Source organism: Centruroides vittatus, unplaced genomic scaffold (genome assembly GCF_030686945.1).
Source record: "Centruroides vittatus isolate TY-2023 unplaced genomic scaffold, ASM3068694v2 contig_18, whole genome shotgun sequence".
Taxonomy (NCBI): domain Eukaryota; kingdom Metazoa; phylum Arthropoda; class Arachnida; order Scorpiones; family Buthidae; genus Centruroides; species Centruroides vittatus.
In genome coordinates this window covers 2,888,944-2,909,951 of record NW_027121101.1, presented here as the reverse complement: position 1 = coordinate 2,909,951, position 21,008 = coordinate 2,888,944, and the positions used below count along the sequence as shown (strand labels likewise).

The 21,008-nt window shown below is 32.9% G+C and overlaps 2 protein-coding genes across 2 annotated transcripts in view; both read right to left on the bottom strand.

Annotated features, from left to right (window-relative positions):
* The window catches only part of LOC136969553 (protein phosphatase 1 regulatory subunit 21-like), a 33,700-nt gene extending 22,253 nt beyond the window's left edge, over window positions 1–11,447 (bottom strand). Inside the window, exon 1 of the mRNA XM_067263764.1 lies at window positions 11,181–11,447. Within this exon, the coding sequence (XP_067119865.1) occupies window positions 11,181–11,240 (60 nt within the window). The 5' untranslated portion in view covers window positions 11,241–11,447. The remainder of the gene's footprint in view (window positions 1–11,180) is intronic.
* Window positions 1–21,008, bottom strand: part of LOC136969556 (L-asparaginase-like) — a 120,382-nt gene that overhangs the window by 1,234 nt on the left and 98,140 nt on the right. The gene's annotated exons all lie outside the window — the stretch shown is intronic.

Sequence of the window (21,008 nt, the reverse complement as noted above, 5' to 3'; positions counted from 1 at the left end):
ATTCATAAAAAAGATATCTATTTATCAATTATTTTATCAAATATAACAGATAATAATAGATACGACAATATTTTTCAACAACAAGCTTAAAAATTATATAGTATATATTTGAATATATAGTGAAACCTGCTAATGTGACCACAGAAGAGACCAGCTCAAAGTAGTCATCTTACACAAGTGGTTACCCTTTGCAGGTGGTCACATTAGAGGTTTCACTGTATTTACAAACATATTGCACACAAACATACACATGTCAAAATCAACTGATTTGTGCTTTTCTTCTTGGTCTTTGATATTTTATCCAGTAGAGTTTTTCTTACATATTTACACAATAAACACTTTTTTAAGAACTGATTTGTAACACCTGAACACTTTTGACTCCTTAAAATGTTCAATAAATGAAAGAATTTTTATTTTATTTATTAATTTTTCAAAATGTTTTCAGAATCATATCTACAAGTTCATTAAATTCAGTTATTTGACCTATTCCCTGACATTCTGGTTTATTAATGAAAACATTAAAAAAAAAATGTATTAGAAAATTATGGATGAATGAGAAAATATTGAAGTGAAACAATTGTAAAAATTGATTCAAACTATGCCTGATAGTGTTTGATGTTATTCAAATGAAAGGAGGTCCAACTAAACATTAATGATATGAATTTTGCCAAAAATATGGTGTCATAATTATGTTACATTTAAAAATGCAGTTAATTAAAATAATTTTAAACTGTTTTTGAAATTATCATCAAACATTAATGACAATGATTTTTAACATTTTGTGTTTATCATTATATATCTAAAATTTCAAAAGTATATTACAAATTGATGTTGAGTAATTAAAACTAAATTGTTGCCCTTAATTCTATTACAAAATCAAAAACAAAAGCCAACAACTGTAAAAACGTCAGTTTACACTTATTATTTTAAGCTTGTGTACCTTTCTAAAAGTTCTGCCTTTGTCCCTAAATTTGTTTAATTTCTTTCATAATTCAGCAATTGTTACATTCTTTAAGTCCATGTTTCTATAAGTAGATTAAAACTTCCCATTCATTTTCCACCATTTACTCACTACTGGACGTTAAGTATACATCAAGCTGACACTAGTGCCGCAAGTGACAAGATTTAAACCATGCATGCCCAATACTTGTTGTTATCAGGTGCAAAATTGGAGCCTTTTTTCAAGGAGCTTCCTAACACCATCTGGAACATTGATGCAGTCCCACAATATAAATTCTTTCTCTTTTTTCTTGCTTGCTTAGTACAAATCCACACCAACATCTTGTCATATTTCTTCTTCAATTACTTTGCACTTGATCCATTAATTTAACCACACTTATGTTAATTCTTATCAGGCTATTCAGTTTCTCAAAATGCATTTCATTTTCTACTTTATGAGCTCATTTAATGCTTTATATTTCATATTTTTGGTATATCAAATGGACTTACATAAGCAAAATTTTTTTATCTTCCACCTCAATGCTCTACATTCATCTGGTATGCTCATTTGATGGATTGACATCAGAAAAATTCCATTCTTCTTGCAGTCATTTAAGAAATCCAGTTTGCACTTTTCCTTACAATCTTCAGACAGTTTTCTATACTTCCTATAAAGTATGGCCGGTATCACCACTGATCCTTCACTTTGTGCCATTCTAAACAAAGCCTTTCTCAGTGTTATACATGCATTCTTTAAGACATTTATTAAGGTTTCTGTTTGTAACCCTGGAAAATGTAAGACTGGAAAAAACATGCCTTAACTTTTCTTAAGGGCTCACATAACTGTAGCTCAGGTGTACATAGATTATTCAGTTCTGTGAAAACACATAAGAAAACAAAAAACATTAGACCGGTAGTTGAGAAATGCAAAGGGCCAGCATACATGGTTGAAAATGCCTGCATAGGTTCTTAGCAAGCCACCTGAAAAGCAATAACTTCATAACAAAAAATCCACAAAGCCTGATAATTGAACTGCAAATCTTTCATTAATGGATGAAGAAATTGGAATGGTTGTGGATTCTGAAAACTTATACCCTTCAATTGAAATAGAGTCATGCTATGAGGCACTAATAGATACCATGTGGGCTCTCTTTTAAAACTGGAAGGAACTCCTTTTCCTAAAGAAATGAAACAAATAATGGATCTTATCTGTTATCAGTCATTTTTTAGCTTTGAAGGCAAGATATATAGACAAAGAAAAGGTGTGCCAATGGGAAGCCCAATATCAAGTTTGCTATGCGAGTTAGTTCTGTGTAAGTTGGAGAAAAATACTATTATACATTTTATGACTGACATAGTATTATATAAGAGGTATGTAAATGATGTCTTCATATTACGGAGAAACAAAAAATAGGATTCAACAGTTTTTGAATGAGGTCAACTCAAATAATGAGGGATTGAATCTTAAAATGGAGCAAATAAGTCCAACACAAATACATTTCTTGGACATTGACATCATATTTAACAATGAATCTTTGAACACAAAGGTATACATTAAACCTCATGCATGATCCTCAGTATTTTCCTTCTTGGTCAAATGGCCTCTACATTTATAAACTGTCGGCATTTAGGGCAATAATAACAAGAGCTTTCATGTATTTCTCCAACATATATGATAGGATAAAAGAGCTGGATAGAATTAAAAATATTGCTGTATCTTTAGGATATAAAACTACTATAATTGAAAAACCAATAAGAAGTTATACAGAGAATGAAAAGAGAATAGTTACAAGCAAGAACAAAAAACCTAAGTATACATATAATAAAAACATGTCCGGTGTTATGAATGAAATAGTGGACTACAAAGATTCCCAGTTGGTTTTCAAGAGAGCACCCACCATCTATAGCCTTTTAAGGAATGATAAAGATAAAGTTAGAAAAGGAGAGTTGGCTGGAATATACAAAATTCCATATAAAAATGAATAGTTGGGTTTGGAGAAAGAATACATAGGGATTACAAACAGAAACCTTAATAAATGTCTTAAAGAACACATGTATAACATTGAGAAAGGGCAGTATTGTATGGCTTGGTCTAGAATGGCACAAAGCAAAGGATCAGTGATAGAATGGAAGGAAGAGAGCCAATGGAAAAAGTTGAAATTTATAGACGTAACCTTTTGGGCACATGTATGATCTATAAGGATGCCATAGTATTACCCACAGTGTGGAAATATATGATTGAAAAAAACTTAGAGAATAGTGCATAATGTCCATATTATCAAAAACTGATATTATGAATGTAATTTTTTTCTGTTTTGTTTTTATCTTATTATATTTCATTATTTTGTTATTTTAGATTTTATATATATTACTGTAATTTATTCTTTGGATTCAAATATCTCACTATTCCAAAGAATTTTGTATTTTAAATGTGTTTTTAACTGTCTATTCAAAAAGAACAGTTATCATGTTCCATGGCTTTTAAAAACCTGAAAATGGCCTCTAAAACAGGTTGAAAATGTTTGTTAAAGTTAATAAATAATTCTCAGTGAGATAAGGTGTTGTTGTGAAAGTTACGAAGCATCCAGTTGGGTATTAATTAAGTATAATTCTTAACAAAGAAAATTTATTTAACAACGAATAACTATTTATTGTGACATTGTCACAATGCTTGGCTGCAATTTTATTTTATTTAAAATATATGCTCTCCACCTCAAATTAGTAATGTAGTCTTACCTCTGTACATCATACTTTTCCATTAGCAATGGAGTCATGCCAGTCATCTATCTAACTCCTTTCAGGGGAAATTTTTGACTCAAAATAATGTATATAGCTACTCAGGCCTCCTGCCCTTAAGCTTTCTATATCTAGTATTGACTTTCATGTATCTAACTCAATTCTCAAGATTAAGGAAGAACAAACAGATGGACAACAGTAGGAATTTATAGGTCTAGAATTTTTTCAAATTGCAGCCCAATAATTAATGTTTTCATGTTTAAAACTTTTCCAACTTAACAACTGCTATTCACTGTATAATAGTACAATAAACACATCTTAAACAATAATTTGTAGATCCAGAACAATCTACAAAGGTTATTTAAGCTGTGTTTACTTTAAAAATTTTTGTTTTTATTCTATTTCAACCCTATATTTTATATTGTTCCATTTTTAAGTTTGTATTTCTATTTGTATTTGATTTAACTGATGCCATATCTCTTAACACAATCATTTACACATACAAAAAACATTTTTATATTTTAATAAATTTTTGTTGCTATAAAACAATTATAAACTTCCCAATGAAGTTATTAATAAGTTCAAATTAGAATATTCTTGAAAAGAGAATCTTTCAAAACTCATCCTCAAGAATTTAATATACATTCAATTCTGTTTTTACAGGGTATATATGTTCCTGAAAAGTCTGTGTGAAAGATATACTGTTCTTGATTCCAGACCTTAAACTAGTAAAAAATAATATAATAAAGCAATTAATATAATAGGATATATTTATACAAAATTTTATTTAGTAAACCAGGACAATTGTAGCCTATTAGCAAAATTTAATGAGATATTATTTGCATAAATTTTATTTTTTATTCAACTTTTACAGTAAAACACAAAATACTTCTAGCTTTTAAGACCGAATGGCATACAAAATCTATTCCATATTGAAAAATTCATAGTAACTGCCAAACTGAAGTTTTTTGAGTGCTTCAATCACAGAACAAAGTCAAAATGAAAGACTGTAGCTACACAGATTCAAATAAGTTATTAAAAAAAAAAAATCTTAAAATTTAATTAAGTGTGTGTAACAACCTTAAATACATCTTCTAAGAATTCAAATAAAATGATGATTTTTAAAAGGTGAAATTTATAGAAACATTAGATTAAAACAAAATGTGTAAAAAAAGAATTGAATTTTTTCCTGAATTGTGTTAAATCAAAACTGTGTAAAAAATATTCATGTAAAAAACAGAATTAGGTGTAATTCCATTTATAAACATGAAGTTATAACATTTTTTGATTAGGAAAGTGAAGACTTACTTTAATAACTTTTGAACATTTCAATTAAAAATTCTTAAAAAGAAATATGTATGAAAATTATAATGTTGTTATAGAGTTTCAGCCTGACAAAATATTTATGTCGTAAATGCCATACAAATATACAAGAGACATATTTGCAAAACTTTTTAAAAGATTTTGGCTAGACAGAAGCCATAAAAGCAGAGATCAGTTTATTTATTTATTTATAATAATTGGAAAATAATATAAAAAACATTTGTTTTACTTTAACAGATTGCTTTGCTCTTTGTTGATGTGCTACGCATAATTATAATTAGATAATTAATTTAAATATTGTGTTAGCTAAATATATTTATTTATAGATTCCCACTGTCATCCATCTGTTTGTCCTTCCTTTATCTCAAAAACAGAGTTACACAGATGAAAATCAAGATCAGATAAGGAAAGCTTAGGGACCAGAGGATCCAATTAACTACATAAGAACTTTCAGTCTGAACTAAAAGTCATATGATTTTTTTAATTAAAATATGATCAGAAATTGCAGCTCAGCATTGTGACAATGTCACAATAATATACAACTAATCGTTTAAATGTGATTTTGATATCCTTAATTATATAACAAGCATTTATGAATTCTTAATTTTAAACTGAAGAGATTACTTAATGAAATTAAAATATACATTGAACATGTGATAGTCAATTGCTATTATATATTTTTATTTGATCTATTATTTCCATCAAGTAAATTCCTCAAATGTTAGGTTAAGAATATACTCATTTTCTATCTCAATTCTGAAGTTAAATATATTTAATTCTCTCATTTTAAAGTTATTATTTTGTAAATGTTTCTAATAGTTGTTAATATTCCATTTATTGTTTCTACTTAATAAATTCTGAAGGATCTTTGTCTATAACAAGCATAAATTTCAGAAGTCTACCCTGCTGCCATATTGGTCAAACTGCCAATTTTTTTGTCTTCATTGTCATTGTCATCATTTTTTTTTTTTTTTTTTTAAAATTGACTTTACTAATTTATATGTAAATTGTAACTCTCTGGTTTAGTTTTGAAAAAATTAATTCTGATGCCTATGTTTTTGGACTGCAATTTGAAAACATTGTAGACCTAAACGAATTTATAGTTCTACAATGTTTTCAAATTGCACTATTGTCTGTACTCCCTTATTCCAGAGAATGGAGTGAGACAGATGAAAGTTGAGACCAGATATAAAAAGCTTAGCAGCAGGTGGCCTCAATTAACTATATATGAACTTCCAGTTTGGACTGGAAGTCACATTATTTCAATTCAAAAATTTTTTCCTGTAAGAAGTTAGATGATTGGCATGACTATTGTAACAGGAAAAGTATGATGTACAGGCACAACACTATTAATTTGAGGAGAGCTAATATTTTAAATTAAATAAATTAAAAATATGATTAAAAATTGCAGCCCATCATAGTAATGATGTCAAAATAGTTTAATTGCTCATTAATTGTTAGTTTCTTAATACATTAAAAAATGATTTCATTTTTCATCTTTGCTTCTATTCATTTTTTTATATTTTTTCCTATATTATTTTATAACTATGTTACTTTAAATGTTCTAAAACATCATATTTTTAAAATTATTGTAACAAGTGTATTCATCTTCAGATGTCTGATAAAATTGAAATTGGATTAATTGTTCCTTTTATTACTTAACTTCTCACAGAATAGCATTAGAACAAGAAAAATATTTTCATGTTTAATATTCACATTTCAAAAATATATTTTGGACTTATTATTACATAACTCCTCAGTCCACAAATATAAATTATTTACATTTAATAATACATCTACAATTAATAATACAAGGAATAATTTACCAATTTCAATTACTTCAGACATTTTTATCTCCTTTTTGTAGAATATTGTTCTGTTTGTTTCAGTTAAACACAACGACATTTCAATATTCCTTTCATTAGTTTTTAAACTTTTTCTTTTAGAAAATACTAGTGTCATTTGTATTTTGTAAACTTTTTAAAGAATGTACAAAATGCTTTGTGTTGTTTTATATCATCTTACAGATTGCTGTATTTCTTATTGTAATACTTCCATTCATTTGAATATATTATTATTCCTGATATATTTTATTCTTTTATTGTGTTTATATTTTTTTATCAAATCAAATAACCACATGTTTATCTTGTTTCTCATCATCATCATCTCCTCTCTTGCTTTTTTTTTTAATAAGTAGAAAAGTGTGAAGACAATTGATTTCAGCCCCCAGATAATAAACCCCAAAAAGAAATACCACAAGTTAAAAGAGATTAAAAACAATAAAACATAACAGATGAATAAGTAATAATAGTAGGAAATAAATAAAAAACACTCTTCTGTAAACACTCTTCTTGTTAATAGTGTTTAATCTACTTATAGAGTTACGATTTATTCATCCTAGATGTTTTTTTGCATACCAATTTTATATACCTACAATTTCATTACATATAGAAATTTATTTTGTTTGTTTTCTATTGATTTTATAGATATTAAAGTTAATACAGATTTTCTTAAGTATTAAAATGTTTTATTACAAAATTTTGCATCTTTTTTCCATGTATTATTAATTAATATACATTAGAAATAATTTTTATCCTATTACTGATTGAACATTTGATAGTCATTCTTCAATGTATCCATTTCTTTGTTATTTTTCTGTATAATTAATAAGTTTTAATAAGAAATTAATCCTTTCAGATAAGAATTCATATCTCTCTTTATTTTATTAAAATAAAATTAATTTTATATTCATATATATATATATATATAGTACATGTAATAATATTCTGACAAAAGTCACTTTTACTGATTTGTAAAACCATTTAGTTTATAATTTTTTTGTAGGTGTAGATGCATTTTAAAATATATGTTACGTTATAAACAATATTTCATAGAGATAAGTTGTTTTGGAGAGAAGTTGTTTTGGAAATAAGCTGTTCAATTGTATACTGTATACAGAAATAAATTCAATAATGATTGATTAAATAGCATAAAAAATTATAAAATTTTATTTGTAATTGACTTGATTGTGTACTTCCCTACAAAAAATGTTATTCTAATATATGTTTTGTGACATCATAATTTTCAAATCCCTCATGTCACCTACTGTCAATGTTTATCTCCTCCTATCTAAAAAGTGATGTAATAGACATTAATAGGATTTGCTCACAGACAGAAAACTACAGTACATTATACATTTCAACCTACAAATTTTAGTGTACATTAGTGATGCTTTTAACATGCATAATGCATATTTTAGGCATTTTAACTTGCATATGTATGTGCATAAATTGCAATCTGGTAAATGTTCATCTAGGTACACCGTCATGGCGGTACTTCCGGATTCTCGACATGTGTCTTTTGAATTTCAATGTAGGTGTCACTTTCAATGATTTTCATTAATTTTAACATTGGTTAGTTTTATTTTATTATTTTATTAATCAGATTAGTGTTATTTCATTTCCATGTTTCATAAATTTAATTCTCGTAGTTTTTATAAAAATTTTGTCATCATTAAAAATTAATATCATTATCTATTTTGTTGTAATATTGGAATCACTTGAAGGGCAACACTTTTTATGGCACAAGTGGACCCTCATGCATTTTTCTTCTTATTTACAATCAGATTGTCATGAAATAGAAATTGATAAAAGAATATAGTCAGATGTTAAGCCTGCCTTAAAATTCAAATTTCAACATGTAGATGCAGATTGTATGAAATGCGATTGTCAGTGAAATTATTTTACAGAAAAGATCGCAATTCAATTTTATTTCAATGTCATCGATGCAAGATAAGCAGTTCCCCATTCGACAAAACCTGTGAAGTTCAATTTGGGGAAATTTCATGGGGGAATATTTTTTTCCTTTGTATCACATCTAATTTGCATAGAGTGTACATTGAGCACGACCAGTTCGGCTGTGGACGTGAGCTGTCATCCAGACTGTGCAAAATTCATAAGACATGTTTTGATGATTTCATCATATAATTTAACCAAAATGAGAAATGTGCAACCCAGAAGTTTATCAAAATTGACGAAACTGCCATATATAAAAAAAAAACAAAAAAGAGAAGTTTTTGAAAAGAATCAGGTGGGTTGTTGATAGAATTGTGCCTTCTGTTGTGCCAGGTTTCAAGTCTTCTTGCCCCAAAGTCAATAACCAAATCTGAAAATCGAAAGAGGAAGAAAGAAGAAACACCTGTTAAAAGTACAGGAAAAGTGTCAAGTAAGATAAAACATGATGTAGTTAGTGAAGGCATAGCAGAATCATGTTTTAGTTCGAAGAAAAGGAAGAAATAAACAAACAGAAGTGTGTTAAATGTGAGTACAAAAATGTATTTTTTTTTCTTTACGATACAGTTTTGTTAGTATTTACACCGTTTGCCATATTGTCTATGGACATAGGGTCCGCAAACAAGACAGAGGAGGCCAGAAGTGCCGCCATGAAGGTGTACTTAGGTGAATATTTACCTGCAATTTGAAATAAATATAAATCCAGCCCTTAATTATAAGTAACTTCATGCAATTAAAATTGCTTATGACTAGTAACTTGTAACGTGTTACAAAACATTTTATTCAACACATTTTGTCTGTAATTTGTAACTTTTAAAGCTACACACATTTTATGCAATGGGGCCCACAGTGGCAAGTTCTTTGGTTCTGCTTAAATCTGCTTGAGTTGCACCCATATTTCAAAATCCTGGAAATTCCACTAACTGAAAATTATTGCATTTACTTATTGAATAAATAAGTAAATGCAATAATTTGATTCAGACATACAAAGAGGAAACCTTCAGATTATGTCTGAAAACTTACGAAGAAGACAGAACCCAGAAAGAGGAGAAGATAACAGTTTGATTGTGTGCCCAATGATAATTATACTTATATAGAACGTGCTCAGCAAAATATTAAATAATAATTAAACACCTTTATCGTTGCCAAGAAAGTTTAATTTAAAACAAACGTTAATAGAAAAATAATAAAAATTTTAACTCACGCCAAAGTTGTATATACTTCTGATAAATAGCACTGAGTTCAGCGTTAACGTAAATTCTTCTTTTTACTGCAAGCACTTTCGACGAAATTACGTTCGTCGTCTTCAGGCGAATAAGGAAAGAACAAATTTGAAAGTGGCACGTGCCGAACGTTCCAAACCGATAACGGAAAATTTTCGTTGGCGAATTTTTAAAAATACTATATTCTTTTAGCATTCGGTAACTTCGCCGGTTCGAAGGAGATTTTAAATCGGCGCATCTGAAGTTACCGAACGCTAAAAGAATATAGTATTTTTAAAAATTCGCCAACGAAAATTTTCCGTTATCGATTTGGAACGTTCGGCACGTGCCACTTTCAAATTTGTTCTTTCCTTATTCACCTGAAGACGACGAACGTAATTTCGTCGAAAGTGCTTGCAGTAAAAAGAAGAATTTACGTTAACGCTGAATTCAGTGTTATTTATCAGAAGTATAAAAACAAACGTTTTCGACCTATTCCATAGGCAATCATCAGGTTGAAAACTGACAATTGGAACAGTTCTGTTCCAGAAAATCGAATACAAATAAATATTTGTATTTGATCCTCTGGAACGGAACTGTTCCAATTGTCAGTTTTCAACCTGATGATGGCATATGGAATATTGTTCCAATTGTTGGTTTTCAACCTGATGATGGCCTATGGAATAGGTTGAAAATGTTTGTTTTAAATTAAACTTTCTCGGCAACGATAAAAGTGTTTGCTTATTAGATAATTATACTCTTGGAATTGATCGGAATTTGACAAAGGACGGGAAAAAGTGGAAGAAGGCGATCTGCAACAGCAACTCCAAGAGTGGGACTAATAAACCAAAGTAAAGACTTGTCGAACAAATAAGCATTATCATTTTTTTCCTCATTGCCAATGTACTAACCAATATCTGATTTTTTTGCATTGTATATTGTTATTTATATGTTGCTTATGTGATATCAACAGGAATAAAAGATATTAAATGATATTTTATCATTTAATTTTGTTTAAAAAAATATAATTATTTAAAAAAGGCCTGCTATAATTCATATGTATTACAATTATATAAAAATCTACATAAAAACATTAAAAATGAATGGTCTTAATATTCTATATTTTTATCAATATTACAATAAATTTCGAATCAAAATGCAACAAACAAAATTATATTTTAAAACTTACCTTTGAATATTCCGCTGCTAGTTTCTGATATTTAACACTAATATCGCTTGTTTCACCCATGTTTATAATCAGTTTTGTTTGATTAAAACACACAATAATTCTCACGTATTCCTATGACAGGTTATTGAACTACAGCTGCCGGCCTCCATCTTAGATCCTCCTCTTCTGCACTTCAGCGCCATTCTTGGGAGGAAATTTTTTTTTTTTTCCTAATTTCTACTACTTCTACTTCCACTTCTCCTCCCCCAGGTTCATATGGAGATTACAGCCTTTTTTTTTTTTTTAACTCTTTCCGCCCTGTGGGCACTAAGAGGGCCTCTTTTTGCAAGCCATTATGGGTTCGGCCAGGCCCACAATGGGGCGACCGGGTGGTGAGGGACGGGGCCCGACATATCCGGACGGACCATCCCCCGAAAAATTCCTGGGGAATTTTCGACCCGTCGGGGTTCGAACCCGGGTCCCCCAGAGCGGTAGGCTGCCACTTTGACCGCTCGGCCATCCGGCCGAGATTACAGCCTTAGCACTTTTTTCTAATTTGAGTTCGAAATATATTTTAAAAGAAACTAAATCCAAATATATCAAATAATATTTCGATAGAAAAAATAAAATTTTTAAAATTTGTTAATTACGTCTTGCTGGTTTTATTTCATACAATCGATAGTTTAAAGATATCTTTTATTAATTCTTTGTGCCCTGTATGCACTGAAGAACTTTTTAGCATTTTAGAAAGCCCATTATGGGTTCGGTCGCCGCCACAACGAAATGGTTAGGCGGCGAAGAACGGGGCCCGATATATCTAGATAGATCATCCTCGAAAGACTGCTAGGTTTTTTCGACTCGTCAGGATTCGATGCCGGCTCTTCAGAACGTCAGAATACCACGTTAACTGCTCGGCCATCCAGCCGAATATGCTTTTTTTTTTTTTTTTTTTTTTTTGCCCTGTGAGTGCTTCTTTTAGCAAGCCCATAATGGGTTCGGATGATAAGGGGCCGACATATCCGCTCGGATCATCCCCGAAAAATTTCTGGGGTTTTTTCGACCCGTCCGGGTTCGATCCCATGTCCTCCAGAGCAGTAGGCTGCTACCTTAACCGCTACACCATCTGGCCTATGTACAGCATTTATAACTGATGATAGGTCTGTTTGATTGGTTGGTATAGTGCACATGTTTACGTCATTACATCAGTTTTACAATGAAAAGTTCTGAAGAATGACATCATTTTTACATAAAAGTGTGCACTATCTCAATCAATAGAACAGACCTAGTATAATTGCCTAGGGTTATGTATTGGAAAGAACGAAGAAGAGAAATTATATGATAAAATTACATAATTTTGCAGTTATTCGTTGTTTCATTGATCAACTATGTTTATTTGCAAAAACCGAAAAATTTTTATGTATATTTACAAAAGATTTTCTTTCATCATTTCAAATGCTTATGTAATACTTGAACAATGACTCAGAAGCAAAGGGATAGATTTAGATAAGAAATCGAGACAAAAGCATTTCTCGTTGCATAGCAGTTGTTGGTTAACTTCAGTAACAAAAGAAGCACAAAGTTATAAAGGAACGCGAAAAGCTCAGGCTTTGTTCTCTTTTAACGGGACTGTTTAATACCGCGCATACTTCACTCAAAGAATAGTTTAAAGCGCATTAATCGGAAACAAGCAATTATTTATTGTGACATGGTCATAAAGCCGGGCTGCAAGTTTTAATCATATTTTTAATTTATTTAATTTCAAATATATTCTCTCCACCTCAAATTATTAGTAGTGACTTGCATCATACTTTTCCTTTAACAACAGTGTCGTGCCGATCATCTATCCAACTGTGAGGTTGCAGACGAGATCCTTAAATCACGAAATTCTTGCATTTAAATTATAACAATAGTTTATATAGAAAAGAGAGAGAGAGAAAAAAAATTCTTGATCTAGACATCGCGACGCAAAATGTAAACAACGAGTATCGGAACACGTGCTGGAACACGTGCCAAAACACGTGTTAAAAACGATCCGTCTATGTCAAACGGAAGGGTAGAATTCTGACACGAAAGCCCATAAATAAATAGAATTATGACACAAAAGCTCATAAATAGGTGAAATTCTGACTCGAGTGCTCATAAATAGTCGATCTAAGAAGACAACTTCGGAAGGGGGGAACAGTTTAATAGATAGAAAGACATCGCGCTTGAATCGTAAAAGTTCCTAAATGACAGAAATCGCAATTAACGGGCTAAATTATGAGTTCGAGTCTTGTAAATTTATCAACAATCTCCGAACACAATGGTCAAAAAGGCGCCAGATGGACACTCCGAATCGGACCTTTCCCATGACCCGGGTCGTCCCGAGTTTCGCCTAGAAACAAAGGAGAGACCAATCGGAAAACGGGAAAGGGGATGAGGGACCAATCGGAAATTGGAATATCGAGCGAAGAACTATAAAAATCGGAATCTCCAAGGTCGGGGAGAGTCTCCTCCGCATCCCGCAAAGAGCCGTGACTGGTGTTGTGTTGTGTCGCCGCCAACAACGTAGGACGCCTCAGCACCTCTGCGAGCAGCTGTCCAGCGATCTCATCTCGTCCTCCCCGGGGCTTCGACGGAAGGGAAATCCTCGCCACTCCGAAGGACTGTAGAGAAGTGGACTGTCAATTGTGGATGTAAGCATATATGTTATCCAATAAGCGGGTTTCCTTATGTAAAACACTTGTCATCATTTGCCTCCTCCGCCACACCCACATGCAAACGTCCCTTAGGTTCATCCTGACACGGGATTAACTTATCCATACCTGTCGGCGACCTTACAAACGCCTTTCAGGGGAAAATTTTTGATTTAAAATAATGTGACTTCCGGTCCAAACCGAAAATTCATATATAGTTAATTGGGACTTCCTGCCACTAAGCTTTCCATATCTTATCTGGTCTTTCATGTATCTAACTCCATTCTCGAGATTAAGGAAAGACATACGGACGGACGACAGTGGGAAAGCTCTACAATTTTTTCAAATTGCAGCCCAACAAGCACTGTTGCTATCGTTACCAACACCTCGTTCAGATTTCACCGATTGATGAGTTTCCAATAAAATAATATTTCATTTACATTCGACAAATTAAAATTATCTTTAACATTTAATAAAAATAAAGATGATCATACTATACAGCAATTTCATACATAACGTAATCGTATTCTGTCAATAATAAACCAATTTAAAGTATCGATGATCGGCCTACGTCATCGATACACGTGAATGTTTCACCAAAGGCATGTTCGGAAATGGTTACCGATTGGTTTGTTGGTATCGGTGAATGGCGTCACCGGTAAAGTTCGGTGAGTCTGGTAGCATCCGATAAATGACTAGAAGTTTTATAGGTAATATTTTCGAATGATTCAAGTCTCAGCAGTTGATCCGGTAGGCATTTCCGAACAGATCCAAACATAACAAAAACATGTACCGTAGGTTACTGATTTACAGCATAAAATAAAAATTTAACATGAACAAAATAATATACTTGATAATACTTACAGAATAATTGAAAGTATGAGATGTGTATCTAAACAATCACTTCAAACATTTCAAAAAGGAATGTTTATATCTATTAAATCTATCAAAGATTTATTTTTCGACCTTAGTTTAAAATTTCCTAAATACCATTATATCTTAACATGTAAAGTAAAACAGGATTCTTTAGAAAATCTATTTTCACAGATTCGAACTAGAGGTGGTTTATATGATCATCCTAGTCCACTCGAAGTAATATATAGAGTAAGAATGATGATTTTAGGCAAATCACCAGGAATATTGCAAAATAAATTAAACACAGAAGATCAGATAGCTGAAAATTATTTAATAAATGAAATGTTTGAAGAGGCAGATTTACTGCAAGAAGTTTCAGATGTGTCTAGTTCTAAAGAACAAGGAATATCTGAAAATTTATGCAATGTAAATGATGATGATTTATGTGAGATATCTCAGGAAAATGTAGAATTAAAAAATGATGGATTACAATATTTAGCAGGATGGATTGTGAGAAAATACAAAAAAAAAAAAAAAAATATTTAAAATATTTAAAAAATTTTGTACCTGATTTAATTGTTTTTACATAACACTTAATTTGTATATATTGGTATCAATAATATGTTTATAACATAAAAATTGTTTTTTTTATAAAGTTATTTTTGTATATGTATGAGTAAATAATATCGTTTTTGGTACATGAATATTAAAAATTCAAAAATAGACCAATATAATTTTTAGTTTTAAAAAAGAAGTCGTTTGATGATATAAATTAAATTAATTCATTTATATATAAATCACCTACGTAGGATTTACCAAAATTAATCTTTTAAGAAACTATTATTGTTATAATATCATAAAATAGATAAAATTGATTTCATTTACAAATTAGAAAAACGCATTTTAATTTCAACTTTACACGTAAAAATTACGAAGATTTGCTCAATATTCCGGATTTTTCTTATTTATAATCCATTTTTATTTACATTTAATAAAATCTTCTTCTTCTTCTTCCTCAGCTTTTCCCACTCTATGTAGGGTCGCTGTTTCTGATGAGTCGTCTCCACTGCTCCCTGTCTTGGGCTGCCTCCACATTCAGATGCCTCCCTCTCAAGTCCTCCGCCACAAGATCCATCCACCGTCTCCGCGGTCGTCCCCGCCTCCTCCTCCCCTTCACTGACATCTGCATAACCCTTCTTCCCACATACTCTTCTTCTCTTCGTACCACATGACCAAACCACTTCAACCTTGCCTCCTGTATCTTTGCTTCTATGTTCGTAACTTTCACAGTCCCCCTCACACATTCATTTCGAATGTGATCCCTTCTCGTAACCCCACACATCCAGCGGAGCGTCCTCATCTCCGCCACCTCCATCCTTTTGACATGAGTTTTCCTCAAGCTCACAGTCTCAATAGCATACAGCATAGCTGGTCTCACCACCACCCGATAAACTTTCCCTTTCAACCTAAGCAGCACCCTCTTATCACATAACACACCTGACATATCCCTCCAATTCCTCCAGCCAGCCTGAATCCTGCCTGTCACCTCCTTATCCACACCTCCATCCTCCGCCACAGTTGACCCCAGGTACTTAAAGGTATTGACTCTGCGAAATACGTCTCCCCTCAACTCCAGATCCCTCTCCCGGGCACCATCCACCTCCCCACTACACATATACACTGTTTTACTCCTACTCACCCTCAAGCCCCTCCCTTCCAACGTGTCCAACCACCTTTCCAATTTAACCCTCAGCTCCCCTTTAGTCTCGGCGCACAGAACGATATCATCTGCATACAACATGGTCCAAGGCGCCTCTACTCTGACCCCGTCCGTGATCACCTCCATCAGCATGTTAAACAAGAAGGGGCTCAGTGCTGATCCTTGATGTAAACCAACTCCCACCTTGAAGCACCGGGACACTCCAACACAGCTCCTAACCTTTGTGGCCACATCCCTATACAGTTCCTGTATCAATCTAACATACTTTTCAGGAACTAGCTTTTCCCTTAGACACCTCCAGAGTTCTTGTCTAGGTACCGTATCATAAGCTTTCTCCAGGTCAATGAATGCCATATGCAGCTGGGTTTGCTTCTCCCAATATTTTTCCAACATTTGCCGAAGGGCAAAAATGGCATCGACTGTTGACCGTCCTGGCATGAATCCAAACTGCTCTCCTGCAATGGTCACCTCTGCTCTCAACCTTCCGTCCAAAACCCTTTCCAAAATCTTCATCGTGTGGGACATCAACTTTATTCCTCTATAGTTTTTACAATCTTGAACATCCCCTTTTCCTTTGTAGATAGGTACAAGTATACTTTCTCTCCATTCGTTAGGTATTTCCTCCAGCTCAAAGATTTTTTTGAATAGGTCCCATAGCAAATCAATGCCCTTCCTCCCCAATGACTTCCACACCTCTACAGGGATTCCATCCGGGCCCTCCGCTTTACCGTTCTTCATCCTCTTTAGGACCCTTTCCACTTCTTCTCTGGTTACCATCTGTACCATGCCCATGTTTTGGCTTCCTTCCTCTCTGTTTTTTCTTTCATTCTCTGTATTCAAAAGTCCCTCAAAGTATACCCTCCATCCTTCTCTTATATCGTTCTCCCTTCGAAGGACCGTCCCCGTCGTGTCCTTGATCTGCCTTACATGCGAAATGTCCTTCGTTGCCCTATTCCTGATTTTGGCTAAACGATATATTTTCTTCTGTCCTTCCCTTGTATCCAACTCCTCGTATAAATTCGCATATGCTCCTGCCTTTGCCTGTGCCACTACTCTCTTAGCTTCACGCTTTGCCGTTTTATACGCAAATCTATCTTCCTCAGTACGTGACCTGTCCCACTTCCGTTTTGCCTCTTTTTTTACCTGAACAGCTTGTTGCACACCTTCATTCCACCACCAACCTTCCTTTTGCACCCTAATCTTTCCAGATGTTACACCAAGCACCTCCTCCGCACAGTTCCTGATAGCCTGGGCATTATATGCCCACCAGTCCTGCACCCCCTCCCATTCTTGCGAGATTTGTAGCAGCACCCTCTCCACATACTCCGCCCTCGCCCTCTCCTCCCTCAAACGAAACCACTTAATTTTCTTCCTCTGTGTATTTCCACTTTTCCTATACATTCTTAACTTCATGTCTATGCACATCAACCGATCAATCGTTCGAAACATTTAATAAAATATAAATCGTAATTAATGAAATATTAGCGTGTAATTAAAGCTACAAGCCTCTGATCGGTAATGTTTTTACCATAAGGACATAGTAAGATATTTCGTTTTCAACTAGGAATGACGTCAAATAAGCAACCAATGAGAAGCGTTTCTTCTCTATGAGCTGACCTTATATTCTAGGACCTTGGTATGAGCTAACCTTATATTCTAGGACCTTGGTATGAGCTAACCTTATATTCTAGGACCTTGGGTAATCACCAACGATATCGCGAAAAACTAGCCAACTAATCTCCTAATTTATTATTTCATTTTAAATTTCCATTCTCAATTTAGAATTTTTAAATATAGGAATTTATACAAAAAAATTTTATTTATTAGTTTCGATATTGCTAATATCTTAATAATTTTTCTTCTGGACCGCTCGTTAGAACGACTGCACGCATATAATCAATCAGTAGTAAAGCATTTTCGCATAATTATTAAAAGTCATCGTTTCGGGATAACTTCAGGGTTCTCTCCTCTTATGTTTAGAAATATTACGGCAGTTGATCGTCTAATTAATCTGGTTGAGAAATTCAAAAATATACAGTTATACTTCAATTAAATATTCAATTGTTAATTAATATATTGTTTCTACAAGACACGTAAAAACAATTTAAATAACACCAAACAAATTATATACAAAGAACATCACAATTTACTTAATATTAAAACGAGATACGAACACAATTACAGATAACTTACAATAAAGATTTAAGTCTTATATTTAAAATACATATTTAATAAATGATAATGTGTTATATTTAATTATTATCTTACTTATAATAATATATTCCGAATTGTATTTATTTATTAATAACAGAATGATTAAATAAAATTGTTAATCACAAATATGATTACACATTTTTGATGGGCAAAATCATACACAGATTATGTCACATCAAAAATACCATTTTGGCATAAGGGCCACAAATGCAACTATCAAATTCAATAACGTATAACAATTATACATACAGTAGAAACTTCCAATACACCTTATTGCTGAGAATAACCATTTATTGCCTAAAACAAACGTTTTCGGCCCAATTTATGGGCCATCTTCAGGTTACAGTTGTTCGACTCTAATACAAAATCGAACACGTTCAAAATTAAACCAAACGCGTGCGAGCACAGAAAAGATTTAGAGATAATGGTTGATCTAATGTGCTTTCAGTCATTTTTCAGTTTCCAAGGTAAAGTTTATAAGCAGTTAAGAGGGGTACCAATGGGCAGCCCGATGTCTGGCCTGCTCTGTGAGTTGGTAGTGAGAAAGATGGAACGCATGACACTTTTCAACTAAAATGAATACATAATCATGTACAAAAGATATATAGACGATGTTCTAATTATTTGGAGGAATGACGCAATGATACAACGATTCTTAGACCAAGTGAACTCTAACCAACATGGCTTAAAACTTAACCTTGAGCAAGTTAGTAACAAGGAGCTACACTTCTTGAACGTTGGCATTGAATTTAAGAATGGAACTTTATACACGAAGGTGTACATCAAGCCCACACATGATCCGATGTATATTCCGGCAAGTTCCAATGACCCAACGTTTTATAAATTATCCGCATTTAGGGCCCTAATCAGAAGAGCGTTTTTGTATTGCTCAAATATAATGGACACGATGAATGAGCTAGGTAGAATCAAAAAGGTAGCAAAGGAGTTAGGGTTTGGAACAAAAACTATAGAACGTTTAATAGCGGCGTACGTAAAGCCTAGGAGCAACTCTAAGAAGAAAATGGAGGCTAGGGGTAACTTCACCAAGTTTACGTATAATAAAGGTCTCTTCCCGATTATGAAGCAAATAGCGAGGCACAAAAACGCCAGTATAATATGCAAAAGGGCCCCCACAGTGTATAGGTTTATTTGAAATGACAAAGAAAGAATTGATGTTAAAGAGCAGGCAAGAGTATATGCAATTCCCTACAAAAATGACCAGTTGGGAATCAATAAAGACTACGTAGGTGTCACTAATAGAAACCTTGGAGTGAGGATCAAGGAGCACCGGTACGATGTCGCAAAAAACAGGTGCACAACAGCATTATCCAAAATGGCGCAAGCCGATGGTTCAGTGGTTGAATGGGAAGATGCCAAAATTCTTACAAAAGTACGCTCGCAATGCTGGCATCCATAACTGAAAAGTGTGAAATCTACAGAGCGAGTTTGGCTGACATGTTTAAATTATAAAGATGCGACGGGGTTACCGTCATCCTGGAAATACATAGTAAGACGCAACACACGTGATAATGAGTCTGCCGTGACTCAGTAGGTATCTGGGTTAAAGCGTAAGGAATGGTTCCTTAAAATGTACGGCCAGTCACAGTATTTTATTTTTATTTTTATTTTTATTTTCAATTTCATTGTTCGTGTTATTTTGATTTTTTGTTATTTATTATTTTGTGCGGTGCTTGTTCTATTAATTTAAACGTATGTTCTAATTTGGTTTAATTTTGAACGTGTTCGATTTTGTATTAGAGTCGAACAACTGTAACCTGAAGATGGCCCATAAATTGGGCCGAAAACGTTTGTTTTAGGCAATAAATGGTTATTCTCAGCAATAAGGTGTATTGGAAGTTTCTACTATATTCATTAGGAAGCTGAGTCTGAGTAGGTGATTAATTATACACACAACATGAATACACAATCGAAAAACATCACCACTCTAAATTATACACCACAAGATGCCACTTACAACAATAGTATTCTCATTAAACAAGAAAAAATAATAAAATGCCGAAACTTTAGCAAAAAACAGAAACGTACAGTACATTACACCATACCAGAGATAAGTGCCTCAAACAAAACATACGACAGAAATTTTCGAAAAGTGACACATTAAATATTTCCACTGCCGAAAACACTCGTTAGCGAATAAATAGTGAGTCCCTTAAACGTAAAATTTCACCGTACCTTAAATTCTCGTAGTTTCTCACTCGGACGTTGAATTCTCAGAGCGTCGCCTTGGTCGGAAACGGCGTACGGCGACGGGTAAGAGGCGGGTTTACCGTAGACAGGACATTTTACTCTTACAACATCTAGAGTAGAACATAAAAAAATGTGCCGGACGTTGAATTCTCAGAGCGGAAAAAGGCGGCGCTGTAC